The 25,103-nt window shown below is 50.3% G+C and overlaps 2 protein-coding genes across 5 annotated transcripts in view; both read right to left on the bottom strand.

The window, feature by feature from the left end:
- PAX5 (paired box 5) overlaps window positions 1-10,671 on the bottom strand; it is a 192,674-nt gene extending 182,003 nt beyond the window's left edge. The window contains exons 1-2 of one of the 3 annotated variants that reach the window (XM_059141534.1): window positions 9,786-10,671; window positions 1,995-2,218 (exon numbers count right to left, since the gene is read on the bottom strand). In XM_059141534.1, the coding sequence (XP_058997517.1) occupies window positions 1,995-2,037 (43 nt within the window). In that variant the 5' untranslated portion in view covers window positions 2,038-2,218; window positions 9,786-10,671. The remainder of the gene's footprint in view (window positions 1-1,994; window positions 2,219-9,785) is intronic. The other 2 variants (XM_059141533.1, XM_059141535.1) reach the window with 2 other exon arrangements.
- Window positions 10,672-23,330: 12,659 nt separating this feature from the next.
- On the bottom strand, window positions 23,331-24,708 carry LOC131812823 (protein SET). 2 transcript variants are annotated; one of them, XM_059142741.1, is made up of 2 exons: window positions 23,868-24,708; window positions 23,331-23,826 (listed from the first exon to the last, which is right to left on the bottom strand). In XM_059142741.1, the coding sequence occupies exons 1-2, from the start codon at window positions 24,670-24,672 to the stop codon at window positions 23,819-23,821; spliced, it is 813 nt and encodes a 270-aa protein (XP_058998724.1). In that variant the 5' UTR covers window positions 24,673-24,708; the 3' UTR covers window positions 23,331-23,818. The 2 variants fall into 2 exon arrangements, with proteins under 2 accessions (XP_058998724.1, XP_058998723.1); XM_059142740.1 differs by having other exon boundaries at window positions 23,331-24,708.
- Between the last annotated feature and the right edge of the window lie 395 nt (window positions 24,709-25,103).

The following is a 25,103-nucleotide window of genomic DNA, read 5'->3' as shown; positions in this document are numbered from 1 at the left end:
CTACACCGTACAAGCAAACAGCTTTAGGCATCAGACCAAGGGCACTTCCAGAGAAGCCAGCTCTAAAAGCTAGCCTGGTTGGGGCCCAGCCCCCACCATGCTGCCAAGAAGATTGAAAACAGGAGGAGGGAGCACTTCTCTAGGAAAGGGGAATGGGCAGATGAACGCCAGGACAAGGAGGGACAGAGACAGGCATTTTCAGTTGGCTAATGGGTATCTGGAAGGAACCACCTTCTCCACCCTTATGCACTGCCAGGACACCACTGGTTCTGATACTATCTCCCCAAGCGTCCAGGAACCCCTGGGGCTCTGGTGTCTACGCAGGATGAGGTGAGGGTCTGTGGATTCTGAATGGTGAAGAGAGACTTGCAGGGGTCAGCCCTCCCCCATTTATCCCCCATTCGCTTCTTGGCTGAGCTAAAGGCTTACACCCCTCTCAGAGTATTGACCCCAACTCGTTTGTTTTCTCACTTGCTCTGAGAGAACAGATCCTCCCCGGAGCACGGCTCAAGTCTGCCCAGGCAACAGCTGCTGGGGGGAGAGGGGAGCGCTGGGGTCACCATGGACTGGAAACCGTTTGGGCACAGGCCCCAAATGGTGAGGAATCGTTTGGGGTAGGACCGGTGAAAGCGGTTTCTCTGCGCAAATCTCCCTACTGCTTTGGTGGATTACCTTGCATTCGGAAAATTGACACAAAGAGAAACTGACCTGCCGCAACCAGCCCGGGAGGCTTAGATCAGCATTTCCCTGCTTACCAGGACACTCCACCCTCCAGGGCAGAAACCGACATTTTCGCCAAGGAAGCTTGCCTTCTCTCCAGCCGGGTCTATGCTGCCTTTGTTAAACAGGGGACTCACGGCTGGGTGAGCAGGATCCTGGACTGTCTTAGAGGAACCTAGCTTGGGGTAAACTCCCAGTCCGGAGCAACTCCCTGACCTGCCGCCCGTAGGGACCAGATCTGGGCACCCCACTGGATGCCGCCAAAGCCTGGCGCCTTGCTCTGGCCCAGCTCTGCAGCCCGCAGAAGGGAAACACGATTCGTTCCACTTGGAATTTCCTTGAAATCTCCGAATCTAATCCGGCGTTAACTCACCGTGAGAGGAGCGCTCATCTCACAGAAGACTGTGCTAAAGGGTGAACTGACAGATCCCCGCGGGTCAGGCAGCCTGGATCACCTCCCCAGAGCCCAGGATGACCCTTCCCGTCTCCTACACAAGCCCGCGGCTTTCTGAAAGGGGGAGGAGGGGACGCCTGTTATGACTAACTGACTTCTTGATTTTTTTTTTTTTTTAAAGGGGAGAAGCCATCATGTGGCAAGTGTCCTGAAGAGAAAGACTTGATCATGTCTTTAAGGGTTTCTCCATATGAACTGGCAGCTTTTAAGCTCAGCTGAGGGACTGCCACTTTGTTGATTTTTCAAATCCCACTACCCAATTCCAGGACACCTTTAGAGGTCTGAACTTTCTGTCCTTGCTTACCTCTCAGCCTCTTCCTTCACACATAGAAGCACACAGGCCCTGCTTGGGGCCCCAGTTTCCCTCCAAGCATCAGTCCTCATCAGCTCCAGGGCTGAAAAGGCGCTACTGCGGACGGGGTGTGGGACGCTGTCTTAGACTTAAGGCTGACCTCTCCCTACAACTTCTTGCCCTCCAACTAGCCAGTCCCAGAGTCCTCTTCAGGTCCGAGCTATGATTCTCCCAACATGCTGAAATGTTGCTGCCGGACCCAGCCTCACCCTGCGCCCCTCAAGAGGCTGCAGCTGAAGTCTACACTACCCGTTGCTGGAGGCGGGATTCCCGGTGCCAGGTGCTCTGGCCCGGGGAACCAGGCGCGTTGTTCCACATGCCCTTCCTGAGAACACTGCACTTTGCCAACTTGACTGTGTTGCTACAGAAGTCCTGAATCCTTCCGGCCCTGGCATCTGCCCCGCGGTCCGGCACACCCAACCCCGTCCCGGCCGGAGAGTGAGAGAAGAGAGCTTGCCGCCTACTTACTATGCATGGATGCAAACGGGTCGTGCTTACAGTGTATTTCCATCGGGGCGCTCCAGACTGCAGGCCGGCCGACGCCGCCGCCTCCCGGCGCCAAGGGGCTGCCCAGCGCGGCTAGGGAGCCCTGCCGCCAGGCCGGGTACTGTGCGACCTGGGCTCAGAAAACGCTGCTGGAGCTCCGGGGCCTCTCTCAGAGCTGCTCCGCTGGAGATCGCCGAGAGCTGCGCCTAGAGGCGGGAAACGGCGCTAGTGCAGTCCGGCTGGGTGTGGGGCGCCCAACTCCTGGTGGCTTCCCTCCTGGGCCGTCTCAGGCAGCGGCTGCGGAGCCGGGCCAGAGTAGATGCGGCCAAGGAACCGGCAGCTTTGGGGGCATATCGTAGGGGCCCGTCTCCGGGACGGCAAGGAGCCCCCGGCCTCTGGTAGGAGCGGCTTCGAGGAGGCCTGCGGGACACACGGCCCTTGGTTTCACTCAAGGGGCAGCGAGGCCCGCGGGCTGCCAGGCTGGTTCCACGGCCTCGCTGCCTCTGGAGTCTCTCTCGACCCCTCGGTCTCCACCGGATTCTTTCTCTGCTTCTCTGAGTCTCTGGGGCTTGGAGTTGCAGCCCCAGCCTCGCTCCGCTCGGCTCTCCGACGTCTCAGACGAAGTTGCAAAGAACTTCCTCTCTGGCGGCGCTGAGGCCCCGGCGGGTTCGGAGACGCTTCCGTCACTGACGTTGGGGCCGTGACTCCTGAGTCCCCAGGAGCTTATAGCTCTCACACCCCCGGACCCTCTGCCTTTAAAGTTCCCCCGGCTCCCGATGCACCCCCATCGCTGGGACCAGGATGGGGGACAACAGCGACAGTGTCCTCCACGCCTGAGTATCTGCCTCACGCCCACAACTCTTCGAGCCCCCCTGCCCTCTCTCAGGGGTCTGGCTCCAACGTTTTTCTGTTGCCTCTTCCGGGACGGCCGCCACGCCTGCCCCGGCGTGTAGCGAGGGACGGAGATAGCAAAAGGTCCCCTCCACTAAGGCCGCCGGGACTGCCGGTGCTGAGATGGAGCCGCTGTCGGCTTTGACTGCCCGCGCTGCCGCCGCTGCCGCCGCCGCCGCCGCCGCCACCGCCGGCGCTAGCCCTCCGCCTGCTCGGCGCGCACAGTGCGCCACCGCGCCGCCCCGGAGCCGCTTTCAGGACCCGCTGCGTGTGGACAGCGCCGCCCGGGGCTCAGCCTCCCTCCGGGCGGGGGCGGGGCGGGGGCTAACCTGCCAATCACGCCTCATCAAGCCAATCAGAGCTGTGGCAGCCGGCCCTGGCCCGAGACACCGCCCCATTGGTTGAACGACCGGCGGGCTCCGCCTGATTAGCGGATACCTGGGCAATAGGAGAGAATGGGGGGCGGGGCCCAGGCGGCGGCGCCACGTTCATTGACAAACGCGCGGGGCTAAGGCCTAGTGGAGCGCGGGTTGGGGGAGGGGTAAGGGGATCCACACAGGGCCTGGAGAGTCCCGTCGCAGACGCCGCGGGAGCCAGACCTTCCTGCCGCAGCGTTGGGCCCCTGGGACACGCTAAGGGACTGGAGCAGCCAAAGTGGGGATGAGGAGAGGAAGGGTACAGGGCGGGGGTGGAGGGGAGATTGTCTCCTGAAAACACACACGGATGTTGGAGGAAGAATAGGAGCGCAGTAGAGATCCGGTTTTCAATCTAAGCACCACCAGATTCACGATAGACTCGTGATGTGCGCACATCTACCCCTTCTGAGCTCAGTTTTCTCATCTGTAAAATGGGTAGAGTTGGCTTATCTAGTCTTCAATGGCGGCTCCTTCCAGAGGAAACATTTCACAATTTTATCAATCACCTACTAAGCTGCTCCTGGCGCCTTCTTGTCCACCCCTCTCCCTCAATCTTACCCCCCCCCCCCCCCCCGCCCAGGGAACCACAATTCTGAGCTGAAAGAAAGGCAGAAACTTTGAGGGGAAAGAAATCTCACACTCCTTTAAAGTTAGTAATCAGGGTGCTCCTGGGTGAGGAAATTAACTGAAGCGTTGGACCAGGCTGTCCAAGCACGAAGCCTTGAGTCTTTCTTTCCAGCCTCAGACCAGGAGCTGATAGTCGCCTTGGGGCTAGTGGTGTGCAACTGAAGGCTTCGTTTCCAGGGGGGTAATTCTGCATCTAGTGCAAAGCTTCTTGGGAATTAAATGAAGCCAGTCATGTCAGTCCAGTGCCAATGAGGGTCCCTTAAGCTGGCAGGTAGGCAGGCAAGTTCTATACGCAAGGGCTGCGCCAAGCCAGGCATGCTACCAGGCTGCTGTAGAGAAAACTCCATCTTTCCTCTTCCAGGAAGTTCTTGTTGTTTTGAAGACAAAAATGGTTGGATGCCTAGGAGACTTTCCTGGTCCAGAAGGGCAGAGTTTTGACCAGGTAGTCTCAGTTTCTCAGGGGTGTGAGGCCCTGGGATCATAATCAAAGAAATGGACTTTGAAAAGGAAACCCATGACAGCCATTCTATACCCAGGAAGTACTGGAAAAGACATTGAGGACTACTGCCCCGTGGCTCATGCAGTTGTCCCAAGACCCACCATTTCTAATTCACAATTAACGATTCTCTAATATAAGTCCACAAAAGGGGGGGGGGGCTCTGAGATGGTCGCTCCAGATTTGAGCTTATAAAGAAGACAGGGCACTGGTTGACCCTGAGAGGGCTCTGGGTTCATTCTCTGCCTCAGTCTCCCTTCTCTCTACCTCTGCCCCATTTCTTACATCCCTACATTGGTGTAGGCCCTCAGTCTCACCTTCTGTTACCATCCCAGACCCAGCTGCCCCTGACCGGTAGATAAGTTTCCGGTGCTGACACCGTCCCCACCCCTTCCAGGGCACAGCTGTGTTAAACGGCTCCAGGAGGGCCTCTGGGGGCCCAGAAGGCTGCAGTGTGCACTGGGGTGGAGTGGCTGCATTCTCTCTCCTTTGTCTGGAACCCGACAGGTCCCAATCCTCAGGCCCCCATCCTCCTCCCCAGCCCCTCAACCGCACCTCCGCCTCAGGCAGGAAGAACATAAAAGGAGAGAGGAACCCGGGTGAGTTAGGGTTCCCACATTCTCTCCACTCCACGGGCGCAAGGTGGATAAAAAGTAACTAGAATTTGATGTGGCAGCTTAGCATTCCTGGAGAGACTGGGGGGGGACTCCCGGAGGGACGCAGCCAGTGACACCTCCACCTCCAGCCCCACTCATTGACTTCAGGCCTAGAAAGTCAAATTCTAAAGTCTTAGAGCAGGAAAGGGCCCTGAGGCAATGTTTTCCCCATTTTACAGATGGGGCCAAGGAAGGCCAAGGAGGGCCAAGGAGGGCCTTGTCCAAGGTCACATAGAAAATCTAAAGTAGAGGAAAGTCTGTGGGCTGGGAAACTCTCTCAGAAGAGCCTCTACAGAGCCACACTTGGGATGGCTGGGAGTCTGGGGTAGAGCGATGGGGTGTGGGCTGCCAAATAAAGAATCCAGTTAGGTAGGATATACCTGCACAAACCAGTTTTCCTCCTGATACCTGTGGGGCTGGGACTGAATCAGAGTACTGCCGGGGTGGGATGGAACCACAGATATTAACCAAGCAAGAGGAGCTTAGATTCCCATTTCAAACAGAGGGTGTGCGGCTTAAGCTGGCGTTGGGTTGCCTGCCGGTTAGGGCGACAGGTGCCCAGGACAGAAGGAGTTTTCCTTCAGTTAGGGGTTCCTCACTGCCTCCAGCCTCCAAGCGGGCCATCTTCCGGGAACTTCTAATGCCGAGAGGCACCCCCAGAACTGATATCCTGGCCATCTACCCCAGCCTTCCAGGCCACCAAACAGCGGCCCCCAGAAGTAATATGACTAGTGTGAGATCACACAGCGATTCCCTGATGGAGCAGGGCTTCTGCACTGCAGTCCTGCCTCTGAGAGCTCACAGCTCACGAGCCCACAAGTCTAAGCGAGACTATCGAGGAGACAAGCGAATAGAGACAGACTAGACTGGCGGGGAGCTGGTCTTAACGCCCTTCCGCTGAACCCGGTCGGGCCTCGATGTGTGTAACAGTCACCGGGTTACCTTGCCCCAACCGCACAACTTTGGACAGGGCCCTGTGCTAAGCGCTGGAGACAGACACTGCGAAAGGAAACCATCCGGGAAGAAGCTCAATTTATAGAAGACTAACTGCCTTTGAAAGCTCTGCTATTGAAAGAAAGCCCATTGAGAATTAATTGAGAAGCCAAAATACCTCCAGAGGAACCTCCACCTTGATCTGCAGTGAGCAACCAGCTCTCACTCAGAGCGCACTCCCTCCTTGCCTCCCCTTTCTCTCCACCAAGTCCGCAGCTCCAGATGAGTCTGGGGGTTGGGGCTGCTCCAGGGCTCTAGGGGCCTGAAATCGACTCCTCCAGCCCCTATCCCTGCTCTTGCTTGGCGGAGGGTAGGGTGGGGGATGGGGGGGTGGGAAGCAAGGCCTCCAGGGCTCAGATTAGGTGCTCAGTTTGGGAGAATCAGAGACGCTCCTGCCAAAACAGTCCTAATTTGGTAGGTCCTCTCTTTGTAACCCTCATTTTATTTTATTTTTTTCCAAGATTTGCTTTTGTTTTGTAATGTCTTTACCGAACGTGGGGCTCCAGCTTACAACCCCAAGATCAAGAGTTGCTCTTGCAACTGAGCCAGCCAGGTGCCCCCTCTCTGACTCATTTTTAAAGGACCAGAGAGAGAGAGAGAGAGAGCAACTGACCCAGGTTACATAGATAGTTGGGCAGAGTCAATTCCTGTATAATTCCTGCACCTGGATTAGGATCTTTCTGTAGGCATCATTTAAGTAGGTGAAAACATAGAAGAATTTAACCACATTTTTTGAGAACCATGTAAACTACCTTTGTGGGGTTTGTTATCACTAGCAGTGCACCCTGCAGGCCAGGGGCTCTGGCACTCTCTTTCTTTCTCCCAAAGACTTTCCACTACCGGCCCCTTCTTCTAGGGCTCTGCTTCCCTCTATATGTCTAAAGAGGAGAACCCTGAGATGAGTCCTCCCAAAGTTCTCAAAGATGAAGATCCATGGTGAGGGAGGATTGTTATTCCAACACACTCATTTCAGAGCTGCACGACTGGATGCCAATGCCCAGACCCTGTTCAAAATCTCCTAGCCTAAGGTCATGATCTTAGGGTCCTGGGATCGAGCCCCGCACGGGCTCTCCGCTCAGCAGGGAGCCTGCTTCCCTTTCTCTCTCTCTCTCTCTCTCTCTCTCTCTCTCTCTCCCTGCCTCTCTGCCTACTTTGATCTCTGTCAAATAAATAAAATCTTAAAAAAAAAAAAAAAAAAAAAAAACTCCTGGCCTTCCTGGCCTTGGGTTTCTTGAGACAGCTTGGCCAATAGTCCTTTTTCTCCAAGGGAGCTCTTGGGAGAGGAGGCTCTACCTCCTCTCCCAGCAAGAATGAGGGGGTCTAAGGGCAGAGAAGTCACCTTTTGATCCTACTCCCTCCGTACCCCTTGCTGTATGTCAGCCAAGTCCCTGCCCCTCTCTCTGGGTATCAGGGTTTTTTTTGTTTTTTGTTTTTTGTTTTCTTTTTGGTACCACAATGAAGAGGCTAGACAGGAGGATCCTTAAGTGGCTCTGTGTTTAAGGCTGACCTTACCCAATCTTGGGCTTAGAGCCAAAATGGTATATATACTCCTTCCCCATTGTACAGAATGGAAAACAGTTCTGAAGGAAGGAAAGGAGGTCAAGTGGCTCAAAAAAGGCCTCCAAGTTGGGAGATGGGAGAAACCCACATAAAACCCCTAAAACCAGACATGGATGCCCCTGCCCAGCTAATTTCTCAGCTCTCTCCTCTTCCCCACTGCTGGGGCCCAGGCTGGTGCAGACAGGCAGAAGTGCAATGTCACCTGGGAGCTCTGCCCTTTCCAGGGCAGGTGGCCCTTACCCAAGCCCAAAGGAGAAGAGGGGGCGTGGCTCTCCAGATTTTTAAACTCAGGCCAGACTAGGACCCCCCCCCCCAACCCCACCCAGGTCCGCCTTACTGAGGAATGAAATGCTTTATTGATTAAACGATTATTCAGGCGATTGAACTAATCAAAGAGCCCATCGACCGCCCTGAATTACATTCTTGGTAGACAGCTCTCGGAAGGGAAAGGCAGTCACACCAACCAGGCAGACACTCCCCTAGATCCTCATGTGCCTCTGACCCATTCCTAGCATACACAGAACACCTAGTCCTGGATCTGATGATGGCATCTCTGGAAGTCCCACCTACCAAGGGAGCCAAGCGGTGAGGGGAGATGGGGATGGAGCAGAGGGAGTTTCCAGATTCCCTTTCTTGCACATTTACCCTGGGGAATCTTCTTTAATTCCCCACCTCTTAGATTTCTGTTCTCACTTGTTACAATTCTGGAAATGTATCTATACCCAGAGTTGTCCTGGGTTTGGAGTATAAGTCCACCCCTCTCTCTCTGCTTTTTGACCTGTATATAAGGCTGGGGTGGAGGTAAGGCCTCAAAGATCCACAGGGATAAGGAAAGTGGAATAATTCTTGCTAGCAGGGCCAGGAGTGTGTTTGGGTGGGGGGTTGGTGTACTTGGCCTAAAGCGTAAAAGTGGCTCCTATACTCATCTTTAATCTCAGGACAGACTGAGGCCTCCTACTGCTTGCCACCTCCTCTTAGATATAAACACACTCTGCTAACCACTACCTGGACCTATGGGTGGCACACTGGGCCCTGTGCCAGGAAGGCCCATGTGCATACAGGGACCAGAGTTGGATGCCCAGGCCAGGCACACATGTCCACCCACTTGTGCTCTCCTCCACTGGAGCAGCGCCCACAAAATAAAACCTGAGCACAAAATACACACACACATCATTGTCAAAGCCTTGTCGAGATGAAAGCAAAGGCAGATTGGAGGTCCCTAGAAATGTCACAATTAGCCTGTGGGTTGCCTGCCCTCCCCTGCCAAGGTTGTGCCTGCCACAGGAGATGGTTTTATACAAATGGTAGACTTAGCAGTGCCCACAGAGTGAAGCAGTGCACACCACACACCGAGGGACTGCATGCCCTGAAATTACACCTCCACTTCTGCTTCTCCCAACAGAATGTGACCTGAGCCTGACTATTCACAGGCTTAGCGCAGCAGACCCCCCACAGACCTAGATCCATCTCTGTGCCTCGAGGCAGGCACTTTTGTGTACGCTGACAGGGACACAGTGAACAGCTGCTGACATCCAAAAATGGAGGGGTCAGTGGGACCCCCTCATTCTCACTTCCAAAAACACTTGGGATATGACAGGTGGACACAGACCCTTAAAGGAATACACTCAGACACTTATCCAAATTACATACTCATACATACGTAATACTCACAGACACACATTTTGGATACTCAGAGTACAGTACCCAGAACCACCAACACGTAAATATGAACTAACACACTCACGAATAGAAGAATACACATACACACAGGCACATAAATTCTTATGCACACACATTGTGAAAATACATATATGGGGACATACAAACTCAGCGTCACTCATGCACATTCTGAGCCCCTATGTAAACACACAGACCCAAACGAACTTCCAGACCCCCAGATAGTCACTCACAGAAACATTCAGATACAGAGAAAAACACAAAGTCACAGACACTTTGGGCTCATGCAGAAGTGTGTGAACAAATTGGTGAAAAGACATACAAACGCGCGGCAGACACACGCAGTCAATCCCCAAGAAAATGTCGCTCATTCCCTCCCCCAGGGCCGACATGCGTGAGGACCAGAGCTGCCTGGGTCCTGGAATTAGCACGCCTGGAGCCCAAATCGCGGTCCTACCTGTCCTGCCGGTCCGAGGAGTCGGGTAATTTTTCTCTAAATCCATTTTGATTTTTTCAGAACTTGAAGTTAACAGGGGAAAAAAGTTTCCACTTTTTTGTTTCTTTTTTCTTTTCTTTTCTTTTTTCCTTTTCCTTTTCTTCCTTTCTTTTTTTTTCTTTCCTTCTTTCTTTTCTTTTCTTTTCTTTTCTTTTCTTTTCTTTCTTTCTTTCTTTCTTTCTTTCTTTCTTTCTTTCTTTTCTTTCTTTCTTTTCTTTTTTTTTTTTTTGGTGCCAGGGACCGCTCACAGGTCGGAATAATTCAAGCCTTCCGCTCCCCCGCCGAGCTGGGGTAGCTGATCACTGAGCTGAAACTAAACGTTTTAGGTGGAAAAAAAGCGTCCGAAGGCACCGTGAAATGATTAAGGAACTAAAGAGCTTCTCGCCATGTGAGATCATGTCCTGTTCTCGCCAACATCACAAGATGTCCCCAGACACACCGCGCCCCCAGCGTGCCGCCCCGCACTGCGGGCCGGAGCAGGGAAAGGGTGTCCGCGCAGTGCGGCCGGGCCTGTCCAGCTGGCCAGACGGGGCGGGCCGGGCCGGGCCGGGCCGGGCCGGAGCAGTGCGGGAGGCCGGGAGAGCAGCAGTGCCGCTGCCGCGCCGCCCTGGACTTTTATAGGGGGTTGGGGGGAGGGAAGGAAGGCTTTAAACGGAGCCGGGCGCTAGCCCCGCGCGCCCACGGGAAGGTGAGGACCGGAGGCAAGCGGGAAGACCTAGCCTCGTGGCCTCACGTTCTACAAATCCCTGCGTCTCGGTGTCGCGGCCCAGTGCAGGGTGTGCGAGGCGGGTGAACCCTCTAGGCGTAAGCCCCGCCGCGTAGGCGGGTGCAGGCCCGGTTTTTGTTTTTTTAAAAAATTAACCACTCTGCCCAGCAGGTGTTTTTGAAGGGGGTGCAAAGGCAAGTAGTGTCGCCAGGCTTAGAGGGGGGCGTTCCAGTTTCCTCAGACTCACCCCTAGGGCGGCGCCCGCCCCCAGAGCTCTCAGCCACCCCACCCCCAATTTGCAGCTCTAATACCATTGCCGGGTTCCTGACTTTAGGGTAGTGCCAGAACCCTAAAGTCCCCAGGACCCCACTCAGCCTGCTGGTTCCCAGAGCTCCCTCCCCACACCGTGTCCCATTCCGGCCCGGAGCATATGTAAAATGCTGGAGATAAAATCCGGGCCTCCGCTTTGGGCGCCGGGGCCAAGCAAAACCATCTCGGGAGGTCTTGGAGATTGGCGGGAGTCCTGGACACCTTACCCCGGCCCATAAATGTAATCCCTTTGCCCTCAAGCCCTGAGGCGTTGCTGCGTGCCCGAGGACTTGATTCCAGAGGGGAAATCAGCCTGACAGAGACCGGGCAGCGGTGTGGCACGTCCAGCCCGCTCTCTTCGGCCCAGGCTGAAAACTTCACTCTCTTACCCCCCTCCCCAGTCCCGAGTCCAGCTGCAAGGCTTGGCCACTGGATGTCTGTGGGGCCCCGCTGTGGGGTGGTCGCAGGGGCAAGGTTCTCCAGGGCGGGGGAGCGCTCTGCGGGAGGACTCTTGGCCCTCCGGACAAAGGCAGTTTCGGAAAGTGAATCGTTCTCAGCGAGAGTGTTGTTTGTTTTTTGGAGGGGGTGGTCACGAGGCTGGGCCGCAACCTAGGGGGAAGAGCCCAGAGCTCGAGAAAAGGGGGGTGGGGGAAGCTGGCGGGAACCGGACATCTCTTATCCACAGAGCCGATTTCGCCACAATCGGAAACGTGGCTGTGGATTCCCCGGCGGCCCCCCCACCAAGTAATCCGCGCAGTCCCCCTGCGCCTCCTCCTTTTTGCAGCCTTCGAGTCCGGGTCCTGGCCCGGGCGATTCGATTTTTGGCCCTCTCCGAGAGCTCGATTCTTCCTTCCGCTATCCATCCCCAGCCCCTGCTTCCCGCCCTCTTGCCTATCCCGCGCGGGGTGGCAGAGCCGAGGAGGAGCGGCCTGTCCGCGCCCAGAGATCAAAAGCCCTCCCGGAATTGACATTTCACCCCAGGCTGGGGGCGGGAGTTGTTGGGGTTGTTTTCTATTTAGAGGGTTTGTTTTGTTTTTGTTTGTTTCCCGTGAATTTTCTTTTCATTATCTAAGAGTCTTTTGTTTCGGGTGTTTTGCGTGTGTATTTTTCGTGGATTTCATTTTAGAGGGTTTGGCTCTGTGAGTCTTGGTCTTTTCGGTGGCTTTTGTTTTCTGTCTTGTGGATTGTAATTTTATGTGTTTTGTACTTTGTCCTTGGAGATTGTCTTTTTGTGTGTCCTTTGGAAGGCTGTTGCATCTGCGCGGTGTTTTGATGTGTTGGGTTTTGTATTAGTGGGTGTCGTCTGTGTGTTTTGCGTTAGGTGAATCTTGTGTTTGTTTGTGTTTTGTTTTCTTTGGTTATTATTTTGTTTTTTTACGCGCCCAGCGTTTGGATGGGGGTTTTGGTGTGCGTTTTCGTGTGTTGGCTTTAGTTTTTGTGTTTGTGAGATGCTCTGGGGAGTTTTGCCTGTGTGTTTTGGTTTTGTGGGGCTTTTGGCTTAAGGAGGAGACACCGGGCACTACTCCGTTACTGTCTGCACCCAGGAAGGGCAGAGGATTAGGCCAAGCATCAAAAATGACGGGTTCACGGTGCTCGGAATTATCCGACCCCGTCGCAGCCGCGTCGTACTCTGCGCGCTCCAGACCAACGAGAAACAAATGTGCTTTCCCGAGGGGGCGCCCGCCCCCTAATCATAACCCTGAGGGTCGTGCGGCACCAGTGCCAGGCTCAGAATTCACAGAGACACCCCCACCACCACCACCGCGGGGTACCCAGACCCAGCCGCCGTTCCCTTGCGCACCCTGTCAGCTGTGGGTCGATCTCCCCTTGCGTCTGGCCAGCTTGCTTCGGACCTCCCTGACTCCAGCCGCGTTGGACCGAGGGGCGGATCCCCGCCGCGGAGCAGGTGGCGAACCTCTTCGGACAACGCGGAATCGAAGCTTCAGCCCTAGAGCTACTTGGCGGGGGGCTAGGGACGCGTGGAGTTTAGGCGCAGATGGGCATCGGGACCCCGGAAAAGTCCCCCACCTCACTTGCCCGCAGCCCTGTAATCCTAGAAACCCAACTCCGCTCAGCTTTCGGTTTGGAGAGCCTGCCCTGGTTTACAAACACAGACACATAAATCCACACTCGAACATAAGCATACTCAGCTAGAGAGCGAGAGAGAGCGAGCCGGCGCCTCGGTAGCTGGGGCCTACAAGGCGGTACCGGCCCTGGCACCATCTCAAGTGGGAAGCCAAACTGTAGTGACCGGAAATGTTACAAGGACAGAATAAGGCATTCTTTCTGTCCACGTTGCCGGCGTTTCTCGAACCTCGATACACCTGGATTTGTTTAATGCTACACCAGGGAGAAAGGGAGAGGAGAGGCAGATTTAGAGAGGCAGAGAGACACGCTGGCTAAACCTGCAGGGAAATGCGGGGAGAATCTATAGAGACAGAAATATGTCGAGGGAGAGACGAGACTGTGGGGAAGGGCAGACTGGAGGCCCAGGAAAGGGGCTGGTGTGAAGGCTTCTCCGGCTCCCGCGCGCTCTGGTATTCTGTAAGAGGGAGAAAGCAGAAACCGAGAACAGAGAGTGACAGGAAAAGAAAAGAGTCGCAGAAGGGGTTGGCCTAGGCACGCTGTGAGCTTCCCTCCAGCTAAGACGCTGCAGTCTAGGGAGGGGGAGGCCGACGTCGGGAGCAGAGGAGCTTAGCTCCGGCTCTTCCGCTCGGCCAGGAAACGCCCGAGGACTCCAGGGCTTGTGGAGCCGGGACTGGGGCTCGGCTCCGACCCAGCGCCCCCCGAGATCCCCAGCCCAGAATCCAGCAAAGGTTGGACCAGCGGGGTCCGCCGCTGGGCCTCGCTCTGGGCGAGCCCTGTAAGAAGCCGCGGGGAACGACTCTGACCCTGGGACTCTGGGCTGGGGCCTTCGCTGAGAGTGGGTGGGAGCCTACGTTCAGGCTGGAGGCGAGGAGGAGGCCCCGCCCTAAAGCTGGGGGCCCAGTTCGGGGAGCAGCTGAGGCCGCAGCTGGACTTGCAGGATTCGGGGTCCTTGCAGCGCGCACGTGGCACCGCACCTTCCGCAGGCGGCGCCCCTAATGCCCAGCTCCGCCCTGCTTCGTTTGCCGGGGCCTGAAGGGTGTCAGGATTGAGGGTGGACGCCGAGGCGCGGCGAGTGGGTCCCTCGCGGTATAAGCTTGGGGCTTGCCTAGGGGCGGTGCTCGGGTGGACGGGGGCACCTCTCCGCTGGCAACTTCCCGGGCGCGGAGCGCAGAAAGCGCGTAACACAGACCAGTCGCCGCCGCAAGTTTTCTAGCGGCGCCGGCGGCAGGAAGGGGCTGAAGAATGGTTTGGGTCAAAATGCCCAGTTCTGGTGCCAATGGGATCCTCTGCGTATAAAGGGCTTCGAGGTCTGGCTGCTGGTAGCACCATGTGTTGGCGGCTCGCCACCCAGAAGTAGTCGGGTAGAGGTGGAAAATAACGGTGTGGCTGTGTTGGGGAACCTGGTGCTCATGGTGGATTATTGCTATTGTTGCCTTACTTTACTCCTTTTATTGCTTTAATTAAAAGCGTTATAGAGAGAAGCCTCAAAGAGGGCAGACCTGGGTCTTTTGCATGGGTTCATTTCAACTCAATCCAGTAATTAAACTCAGTTCCACTATTGGTTTCCAGTGCACAGGTATACATGGCAGGCGTTAAGTGTATGCCGTATACATATGCACAGAGACGAGGTTTGAAGACTATTTTTAGAGAATTTTGAGATAAAATTTACTCTCGCGGAGTTACATTCGCGATATGTGACTATGGAAAACGGGCTGTCAGTTGTATTTACAATTCGCCTACACTTCCCAGCAATCCACTATTACCTAAGAATTCAAAACGGGGCATTGGAAAGATTTACTGGCACTGATTGTTTAACATTGAGAACGAGTGTAAATCCGTTTATTTCTTCTTAGAGTTCCTTTTAAATTTAACAATACCATAATGTGTAAATAGTAAAAATCTTAATTTGCTAAAGAAAGTTTATACGGAGGACGTTTTATTTCCATCAATATTTATACGATGAACTGTTGGCTTTCCCACCCCTTCTCCTTCCAATAGTTCTCCGCGTAATGTGAGCTTTAAATATTCATGCGTCAGCCCAGACTTACATCCCCTTTAATATATTTTAAACTAATAACATTTTAATGTGATATAATTTGATTCCATGAAGTATTGGAACATAAAAGAGCCTACTTCACAAGCGATTTACTGCGTGCACAGGTTAAACGATTCTTTGAGTTTTGGGGCGTAGATCAGAGTGTTAAACGGCGAAGCGCGCCCGTAAGTAGGCCCTCAATGTTCTCACTTACTTCCTTCCCAGTTTTTCTGTAATAACTTCAGAGCTAGGGCAGAGGATCACAGCAGGACTGGTGCTCTTTCCCTGGAGCCTGTAGTGTGACCTTGCAAAACGCCAAGTGAATACTTCAGTCTCCCTCTGGGCAGGTTGTGCACGGCTTTTTCTTTCTTTCTTTCTTTCTTTCTTTCTTTCTTTCTTTCTTTCTTTCTTTCTTTTTCTTTCCTTCTTTTTGAGGTGCAGTCCTGGGGAGGAAGGGGAACTACAGGATTTGAGAACATGCCTGTAATAAAACGGGGCTCTAAAAATCTTCCAGATTTGCTGCTGATTACCTATTTTTAGCAACTTGACCAGCTAATTTGCTGGTAGCTTCCTCCAGGACCCATCTCAGAGTGAGATGCAAAAGAGGGAGCTGGCTGGGCTTTGGTCCAGAGGGCCTCTGAGGTGAGTGCTGCAGGCAACCCTAGAGTCTAGTGACCAGAGACACTTCCCAAAGTGTTTAGCTTCTCCTTTACTTTGTCCTGGGCATGGGGGGCCAGACTTTCAGACAGTGAATGCCAATTGACCAAAAAAGGAAAAATTAAAGGTGTCTCCTAAATTTATTTTCAATGAGATGAAAACCGTTGGGCATGCCAAGATGGTATGAGGTGGTTTTGAACATAAAACAGGAAAATCGTTTTCACCCTTAAATATGAAAATATTTCTAATGGGAAATCATGATGCTATATTTTCCTTACAATCACATAAGTTGTCTACCTAGGAAACTAGGAAACTAGCACTACCCTACTACTTAAGAATCCAAAATGGGGCACTGAAAAAATTGGAGGTCGAGAACAAAATATCCATACTAAATTCATACTAAAAGAATCATACTGAATTATTCATACTAAAAATGCTTCTCAGATTTCAAAGAAAGCAATTTTTAGGACAAACGGTAATTTTTTGAGAGATCTTTATAAATTCTCCTAAAAAAACTGCTAAGGAATAGCTCTTCAGATTGTTTATTTACAATATAAGTTGATAGCGTATTGGTGAGTTCTGTGACAAGGCAGGCTAAGAGTCCAAGATGGGCTCCTTGTGAGGCACAAATTCTTACAAGGTATGAGATGGAAATAGTTTGGTGATTGAAAGAGAGGCGATTTTTTTTTTCTAGTTTGGTACAGCAGTTGGTGTCTCATTTCTCATGCAATTTGCACATAGACTCGCGAACCTTGTGAAGTGACACAAGAGAATTAGGCAGAGATGAAAACCTGCCGGTGTCCCCAGGCGGTGCCTCAAAGCACTCCTTTGGACACACGTTCCTGGTGGTGGTGAGTTTGCTGCCTCTACACCAGGACTGACCTTTTGTCTTTTGACCTCTGATGCATGAAATTAGGTAGCAAAAGAAGATGCGAAGAAAAGGATACAAAAACATGGAAAAACAGCCCTCCTTGACAATGGTCATTGTATCAGATCATAGCGGAGCTGCCCTGTGCTGCCCGAATCACTTGTTTATAAGACTGAGGGTCTCCCTGGCCACTGGCATTCCTGTTCTCCTTTGTGGGAGATCTGCATTTGTTGGGGGAGGGATTAAGCACTCTTTTTAATTAAGCTCAGAGCTGGGTTTTGTCCGTGCAGCTTTCAGCAAAGCCTGCCCCTGTTTAGCGAGCACTTGGTTCCTCCATTTCCTCTGAGGCCCTCAGTGCAGGCCTGATGCCCGGGTTGTGCCAGCAGGGCCAGCTTTGGGAACACAGAAGAAAGCTCTGTCCCTAAAGCCCTTCAGGCCACCCAGGTGAAAGCTGTTTCCCAGCTGGCTTGGGGGAGGTGGAGCCGCATGCTTCCCAAGCCAGAGGGGCGCAAGCTCCAAGGACATAGCCTTCTTTCGTTCTTTCTCCGGACCCGCGTGGGGGTATCTGATGCCTGAGGTACTGGGGGGTGCCCTGTCCCCTCGGCCTAGTGGGCCAGCCCGGTGCCCTCAGCTGTCACGGGCTGAGGGAGGAGAGCAAGAGCGTTTGCGGAAAAGCCCTCAGTGAGTGCACACAGCGGTCATTCGACCCTCAGAACCGCCCTGGGAAGAAGCGCTCAGCCCCGTGTCGGGAGCCGGGAGCCGAGAGCCGGGAGCCAGGGCACAATGTTGCTTGAGCTCCGGACCCTGTCCAGACAGGAGACAGATCTCTACTCGGACCATAAGAGTGTGAGGATGGGGGTAAGCAGAGGGGGCTGTGGGGGAACTGAGCAGGGTGACTCTGGAATGGTGGAGGGGGAGGAGGTCAGAGGAGACCTCTCAGGCGGAGACCTAGATGCATGCTGAGGGATGAGTAGGACTTTGCTAGATAATAAGGATGGGGAGAAGGGGATTCACAGTCCCATTTTGCAGGTGAAGCTGCTGGATACCAACAATCAGCAAGAAGCTACAAAAAGAGCTAACCAAGGGCTTGGGTGGGGAAACCGCAAGGGCTTCTGAGGGAAGGAGGTGGGAGTGGTTTGGGGAAGTGGAGCAAAGTAAGGAGGATGGATATGATGGACAAGCCTCTACCACACCTCCCTTACCATGGCCAGAGTAGTAGCTGCAGATACTCTCCCTTTGCTAGAGGAGTGAGTGGACCCCAAGGGCCAAAGGGAGAGGTAAAGGAAAGGTCATGGGACCAAAGGAAAGATATACACGAAAGCATAATTTGTATCAGCTTTGACCTGGAAAATTGGCAAAGTTCATTAAAAACAAAAACAAACAAACAAACAAAACCCCTCCAGCCTGAGGAAAAACAAAGAAACTTCAGCTTGGAATGTTCTTTACACATTTTAGTAAGTCCTCCAGCTGCGGGACACTCTCCCCTGAGTTCTCCCTTTCCTGTGCATTGGTAATAGAGCATTCTGTGTCCAGTCCTTACCACTCCTCTCAGGCTGTAACACTAACTTTTCTTTTCTCTCTCTCTTTTTTAAAGATTTTATTTATTTATTGACAAAGAGACAGCGAGAGAGGGAACTCAAGCAGGGGGAGTGGGAGAGGGAGAAGCAGGTTTCCTGCTGAATGGGGAGCCCCACAAGGGGCTCCCTTGATCCAAGTACCCTGGGATCATGACCTGAGCTGAAGGCAGGCGCTTAACTGTCTGAGTCACCCGGGTGTCCCAATAATGCTAACTTCTAAACTTCAGTGTGAGAATTGCATGCAGATCCCTGGGCCCCAACACTGAAGAGCTTGATTTCGTGGTATGGGACAAAGCTTGGAACCCAAATGTTTAATAACTTCCTCGGGGAAGTCAGATGCAGGAGGTACAGGGAACCTCCATTGGGAAGCACAGGCTTAAAAGCTTTTCCAGTGCAAGGACTGAACCTCTGGGATGCACTCATTCCTGCCTTGTTCACCAGGTCTCCACCTATCCAAACTGAGAATCCAGAACTTATCAGATCACAGTACCCAGATTCCCAAAGTGAAAACTCTACTTACAAACCATCTCCAGTGTGTCACAAAAGAACCAGAGAACTGTCTCCTCTTTTCATTCATTCCCATTCAACAAAAAGAGCACAGTGCTTAGTCTTAGAGACAAGATTCTCTTGCCCTTCAGTTACAGTCAGGTTGGAGAAATAAGCCTATAATACAGGGTAGAACCTGATTATGTTTTTAATAAAAGACAGTTAGGAAAGGAAGGCAGAGTCCTTTCCTATTAGAGGGAATCTATGATGCTTGAAGGAGGTGGCATTTGATCCAAGCTTGGAAGACTGAGTTGGAGAGAAATGTGTTTGCTGCAGGCCAAGGGTTCAGTGTGGTCAATGGCTTAGAGGTAGAAAATGCTTGCTTGGTCTGTTTTAGAAGTGACAGGGAGTGTAGAGTGTTCCCTGATGACAAGACTGGGACCAGCTGAGAAAAAGGAGTCCCCAAGGAAATACAGTAAAGCCTGCATTAGAGCAACTTTTTTTTTTTTTTTAAATAGGCTCCATGACTGGCTTGCAGCCCAACACATGGAGCCCAATCTAGAACTTGAACTCATAACCTTGAGATCAAGACCTGAGGTGAGATCAGAGTCAGATGTTTAACCAGCCGAGTTACCCACACACCCCTGCATTAGAGCAACCTTAAACTCTAGCCCACTCACCCACCATTCCCAGGTGATACCAGGGAAACATTATCAAGTTCCCTCAGAAATTTGCAAGATCTTTCTTGCTAAGCCTCTCTGGCTGAGGAGACATCACTATTGCTTCTTTCTGTGAGGTTTCGTGTCTGTGTTATGCCTAGAGTTACTCTGTCAGTGACCATATTGGTGTCCCTTTGGGTCTGCCAACTCTGTGAATGCCTTTGTCACACTATGATAGCAATTTGTCCTCTTGCCTTTCTCTCATGAGAGCAGGGACAGTATCTTGTCTATCTCTAAAACCCCAGAACAACACAGGACTTGCACATAAAAGATGCTCATCTGAGAGTCTGATGAATGAATAAATGTGGTAAAAAGAAGATCCTCTCTGGATGGGCCTCTGCAGCCCGCAACTCTAACTCCCATTTTACCACATCCTTGTTGTATGATGTCACCTCTCTGCCCCCCACCCCAGTTTGCTAACCTGTATGTTGGGGAGATTAATTGGCATCCACTCAGCCTACATCTATGGGCTGTTGTGAGGATCCAATGATAGAATGACTAGGTTATTACCTCATGAAATATTGTTAGGATGGGTTTATATCCCCCAATGCTGTTAAAAGAAAATCTTGTTTGGAGGCGCCTGGGTGGCTCAGCGGGTAGTGATCAACTCTTGATTTCCACTCAGTTCATGACCTCAGGGTTGTGAGACCAAGTCCCACATCTGGCTTGGCACTCAGCGGGGAGTCTGCTTGAGATTCTCTCTCTCTCCCTCTCCCTCACCCACACCCCTTCTTCTCTCTCAAAAAAAAAAAAAAAAAAGAAAGAAAGAAAGAAAGAGAAAAAAGAGGAAGGAAGGGAAGGAGGAAAAGAGAGAGAGAAAAAGAAAAAATCTTGTTTGGTTGACTAAATATATTTCTCCTTTGGTAGAGGAGCTGATGGCCCAGCATTTGACAGGAGTTGTGAGTGAATGTTTGTATAGGAGGAGTTCGACAGAAATCACGCTACAAAATTTATGGGTTTTTTCAGAGTATCCTTTGCCAGCACTGTAAGAGAGGAAGCAAAGAACAACAAAATTCAACTCAAGCACATCCAAGAGCCATAGGTTAACAGCTGTTATGATATTGCTGCTAAATTTCTGAAAAGACAATGTCGGATCTAGAATTGCTGGGGAAACATACAGCTGGGCAGAGCTGGATGGGGAAGAAAGCCTCAGATCCTAGAGGGAAAATGAAAAGACATAATTGCAGTCAATAGGGCATTAATGAGGTGAACTCTGCTATGCACACACACACACACACACACACACACACACATCCTGTATATTATAGAAAGAATTTCACTCTGGGAAAGAAGGCACAGGAAGATGAGTCATAAGTTCTGTGTTCTGTCAGATTCTTCACAAAGCCCTACTCTCAGGAGTCTTTCAGTGGCCATTCTCTTCTGAGAGAAATTAGAACAGACCAGATCTCTAACATGGTACAACCAATAGTTTATCAATTAATGTATTGCTAGTTAAATCTGTAAATAGTTCATTAACAGCATGGGCACTTGGCCTGCTTATGCTAAACCAGCATTAATAGAGGACCTCATTAAATTGTATGAACTGTATCCAGGCAGGTCTTTCTACAGCATTCCCGTAAACACTCAGCCTGAGATTGAATACCTCCAGGGACAGTGAGCTCACTAGCTCCTTTCACTGTGGAATGGCTGCCAGGAATTCCTTTCCCTCATGGAGTGCACATCAGCTTTCACGTAACTTCTGTCCATTGGTCGTAGTTCTGCCTTCTGGGGGTCATTGCCTTCAAAAAAGAATAAAGTAACCTAGTTAAGGTTCCTGTGAAACTATCTGTTCAAACAGTGGGAGGGGAGATTCAACATCCCCTCTATGTCGTTGGAGGAATAATCCCAGCCAGGCAGAGTGGTTTGGCAATATCAGCTGAGGGATGCACATTCAGGAGTAAAGCAGAGAGTGCCTGGTTGACTTAGTTGGTGGAGCATGCAACTTCTAATCCTGGGGTTGTAAGTTCAAGCCCCAGGTTGGATGCAAAGATGACTTCTTAAAAATCTAAAAAAAAAAAAAAAAAAAAGAGTAAAGCAGAAGCAGGAGTTTTTTTTTCCCCCCACAGAAGCAGGATTATGAGACTGAGAGCCCCATCTGCAGAAGATTTCTGAAAACCCATTCCCATGACTACTTCCTTACTGGCTATAGATTCTTATGTAAATTTATCTTTTTTTTTGAGAGAGAGAGAGAGGGAGGGGGTGGGCAGAGGGAGAGAGAGAATCAAAAGCAGGCTCCACACCTAGCATAGAGCTGGACACAGGGGCTTGAGGGCTCGATCTCATGACCCTGAGATCATGACATGAGCAGAAATCAAGAGTCAGCCGCTTAACCAACTGAGCCACACAGGCGTCCCTGTATATTTATCTTTAAAGGGACCTTGGTACAACCACCACTCTGAAACCACAAGCTTGGCCTGCTTATGCTAAACCAGCCCTGAAAAGCCACTGAATCCAAGCCCTTGTCCCATTTGACAGATGGATATACTAAGGCCCAGAGAAGGAAATAGACTGGCCGGAGGTGCCACAGTGAGTTACTGGGGAAAGGAGTACTGATGAGAGTACCTGACATTTCCTGAGTGCTCACTATTTCCTGTGTATCACGGTTTACAACATTATCACCATGAGTTAGGGCACAGAAACTTGCCCAGGATCACCCAGTTAAGAGATGGAAGAGCTGGAATTTGAAAGCCTGTTCTGACTTTACAAATTTCTTAATAGTTAACATTATACCACTTCCCCAAAACCCAGTCTTCCTCCAGCCCCTACGCTGACCCAGACTCTACCCCTTTGTGTCCTCCATTATGTTGCACTGACTCCCAAAGGAAAAAGATCCAACTGTATGCAGTTCTGAAGGATTTACAGAGCAATTCTTTGTCACCCTACACACATTATCTCAGGGGATCCTGACAACGGATCCAGATTATAGCCTGGGCAGAAATTAGTATGCTCATTTCTCAAAGCAGGAGCAGTTGGGATTCCTTCAATGCGAATGGACCTTCTCCATTTGGTCTGTACAACCAAATGGAGGACCTTCAGGCTGGGAATTGCACAATGTAGGAGTAAGGACCCAAGCTCTACTGACAGAGAAGAACAGATATATGGAACTTGGCTGAGGAAAATTTTCATCCAAAAGAAAAAAGAGTGTATTTTCGTTCTTTATATGTTTTAAATAGAATGATGAGATAATCCTGGATTAAAAAAAAAAAAAAAACAACCAGCTCTGGTGTTTAAATTTTAACTTATTCTCAGAAGGGTAGAAGAGTCTAGAAGAAATGCAATATGTGTTTTTTTTTTTAATCATTTTCTATGGTAAACCACATTTAATCCCTTTCTTCAATGAAAGGATTTACAAAGGATATGACAAAATGTACCTATCTGTTGCTTTCATTGTATTTTTTTCCAGACTTTTTTTCAGTTTACACTGTTATAACAATAAAGGAAATTAAAAAGGGGAGAAAATTATCCGTAATCCTACCATCCTAACAAATGAACTGTTCAGCATTCCTTTTCTGCCCTTATTTACATGCTAGCAAAATTTACATAGGTAATTTGTTAGCTCAATTACAGCTTGTATTCACACATTTCTCACTTAACAGTTTATGATTATAATGCTGCATGGTCTTTATAATTATTTTTTTTTTGTGTGTGTACACATTTAGTTTTATTGTAACAAAGCAACTTGTACACTTTTAACGTTTAAAACTGAGCATCATCTTTCCTTTCCAGTGAAACAAAAAGAAAATTTTAAAAATAAACAGGAACAAAATTACAATAGAGAATGTCAATTCCAAATAAGATCCTACAAGTTCTGCTGATTCTCCCATCGAGTGGCAGGGCTCAAGTCATCATTAGGAGAGAGTTTTATTTTAAAAGTGTCATCTTAAACTGCAAGGATGTCCGTTAAACATCACAATTAAACATGCCAAAGGAGAAGCCATGTTGTCAAAATGCCCACTTAACCCACCCAAACATCTCAAACCCACCCTTTGCTGACCTTCTATAACCCCATTTTTTTAAGTTTTTTTTTCTTTTTTTTAAACAAGAGAAAGTAGACAGGTACATGTTGGTAAATGCTAACTGTCCATATTCACATAGAGACACAGTGTAATCTCTGAGCCCAATATACAGAGAAAGGAGGAAAAAAGCTAGAATTCTATGCACTACTACACAGGGGCCTAGCACCCTCCAGCTTCCAGCAGAGCTAAGGGAGCAGAAGGTTTTTCTTTTTTCCCACAGAGCACGGTGGTGTTGATTCCATAAAGTTTTTGTTTTTGTTGAGACAGGAAGGGACAAAAATGAATTTGGAACAAAAAGGGGTAGAGATTCTTTTCCCACTGTATTCTGCTCAAGGTATTTCCCCCCAAAATAAGCTGAGAACCATGGTATAAAGGGAGAGAAAAAGGAGACTTCAAAAAACAGAGCGAATGAGCACAAGAGGAGAAAAGAAAAAGAAAAAGGAAAAAAAAGACGGCAACTTGCTCCCAGGGACTGAAGAAAATTAAAAAAGGAAGGTTGGAATCCATCAGTGTTCCATTAGTCATCTTCCCCTTCATCCTCCTCTCCTTCCTCCCCCTCATCATCATCTTCATCTTCTTCACCTTCATCCTCATCTCCTTCTTCATCAATATCTTCCAATCCTTCTTCTTCTTCATCATCATCATCATCCTCTTCTCCTTCCCCTTCTTCGTCATCCATATCGGGAACCAAGTAGTACTGTAATGGATTTGGCCAAATATCATCTTTGATGACTTCTCCTAACTCATCTGCACCTGCATCAGAATGGTCAGTAAACCAGGTGAAGAAGCTCTCTGGTTCCTCATGCTGTCTCTTCCTGCTGGCTTTATTCTGTGTTTGACTTGAACGTTTCGTCAAATCCTTTCCAGATTTCCATTTGATTTCAGTGGACTTTGAAGATGGATCACCACTCTCATTCAGATGAAATTCTTTGGAGAGAACTTTATTTTCGAAGTAAGGGTTTTCATCAAAATAAAAATCTATTCTGTAACCTGATTTAATATCTTCAAATTCTGTCACTTCAACTCTTGTCAAATAATGCAGCGCCTCTTCATCCTCCTCCCCAAGCAGTGCAGACACTTGTGGATGGTTGACAAATGTTGTTACCCAAAAATTGGGGATTTTGGCGATCAATTCCGACCTCTTCTGAAAAAATGGTTGGCGGAGTTTGTTATATTTCTGTTCTACTTTCAAAATCTCCTCACTGGCTTGTTCATTAAGTCTGTCTATTTCATTTTGTACTTCATCAATATGTTCAATTGCTTCTTGCTGTTCTTTTTCTCCTCTATGCAAGTGCTGGGATGTTGACGTCTGCCCTGGCTTGGGGGCAGGGGGCTGTCTCGGTTTCTTCATTTGAGGCGGGAGCGAAGACTGGCGTTTGGGGGCCATGCTGCAAGGAAACTCTAGGAAACCTGGAGAGAGGCACGTCTGGAAGCTCTGATTGCTCTTTATAATTATTTTTAAAGAAATGTTTTAATAATTATTTTAATGACTGCTTAATACATTTTTTAAAAAGATTTTATTTATTTATTTGACAGACAGAGATCACAAGTAGGCAGAGAGGCAGGCAGAGAATGAGAGAGGAAAGCTCTCCCTGAGCAGAGAGCCCAATGTGGGGCTGGATCCCAGGACGCCAGAATCATGACCTGAGCCGAAGGCAGAGGCTTTAACCCACTGATCCACCCAGGCACCCTGCTTAATACATTTTTAAATAGATATATCATTCTCTAGTATTATGTATTTAGAAAGACTCAATTTTTCACTATCACAGATAATCTCAAAGTACACATTTTCATACCTCTCACTTTCTCTCTCTCTCT

The sequence above is a fragment of the Mustela lutreola genome, chromosome 12 (genome assembly GCF_030435805.1).
Source record: "Mustela lutreola isolate mMusLut2 chromosome 12, mMusLut2.pri, whole genome shotgun sequence".
NCBI classification, from domain to species: domain Eukaryota; kingdom Metazoa; phylum Chordata; class Mammalia; order Carnivora; family Mustelidae; genus Mustela; species Mustela lutreola.
The sequence above is the reverse complement of the archived record's forward strand: the minus strand, read 5'-3'. Positions and strand labels throughout refer to the sequence as shown.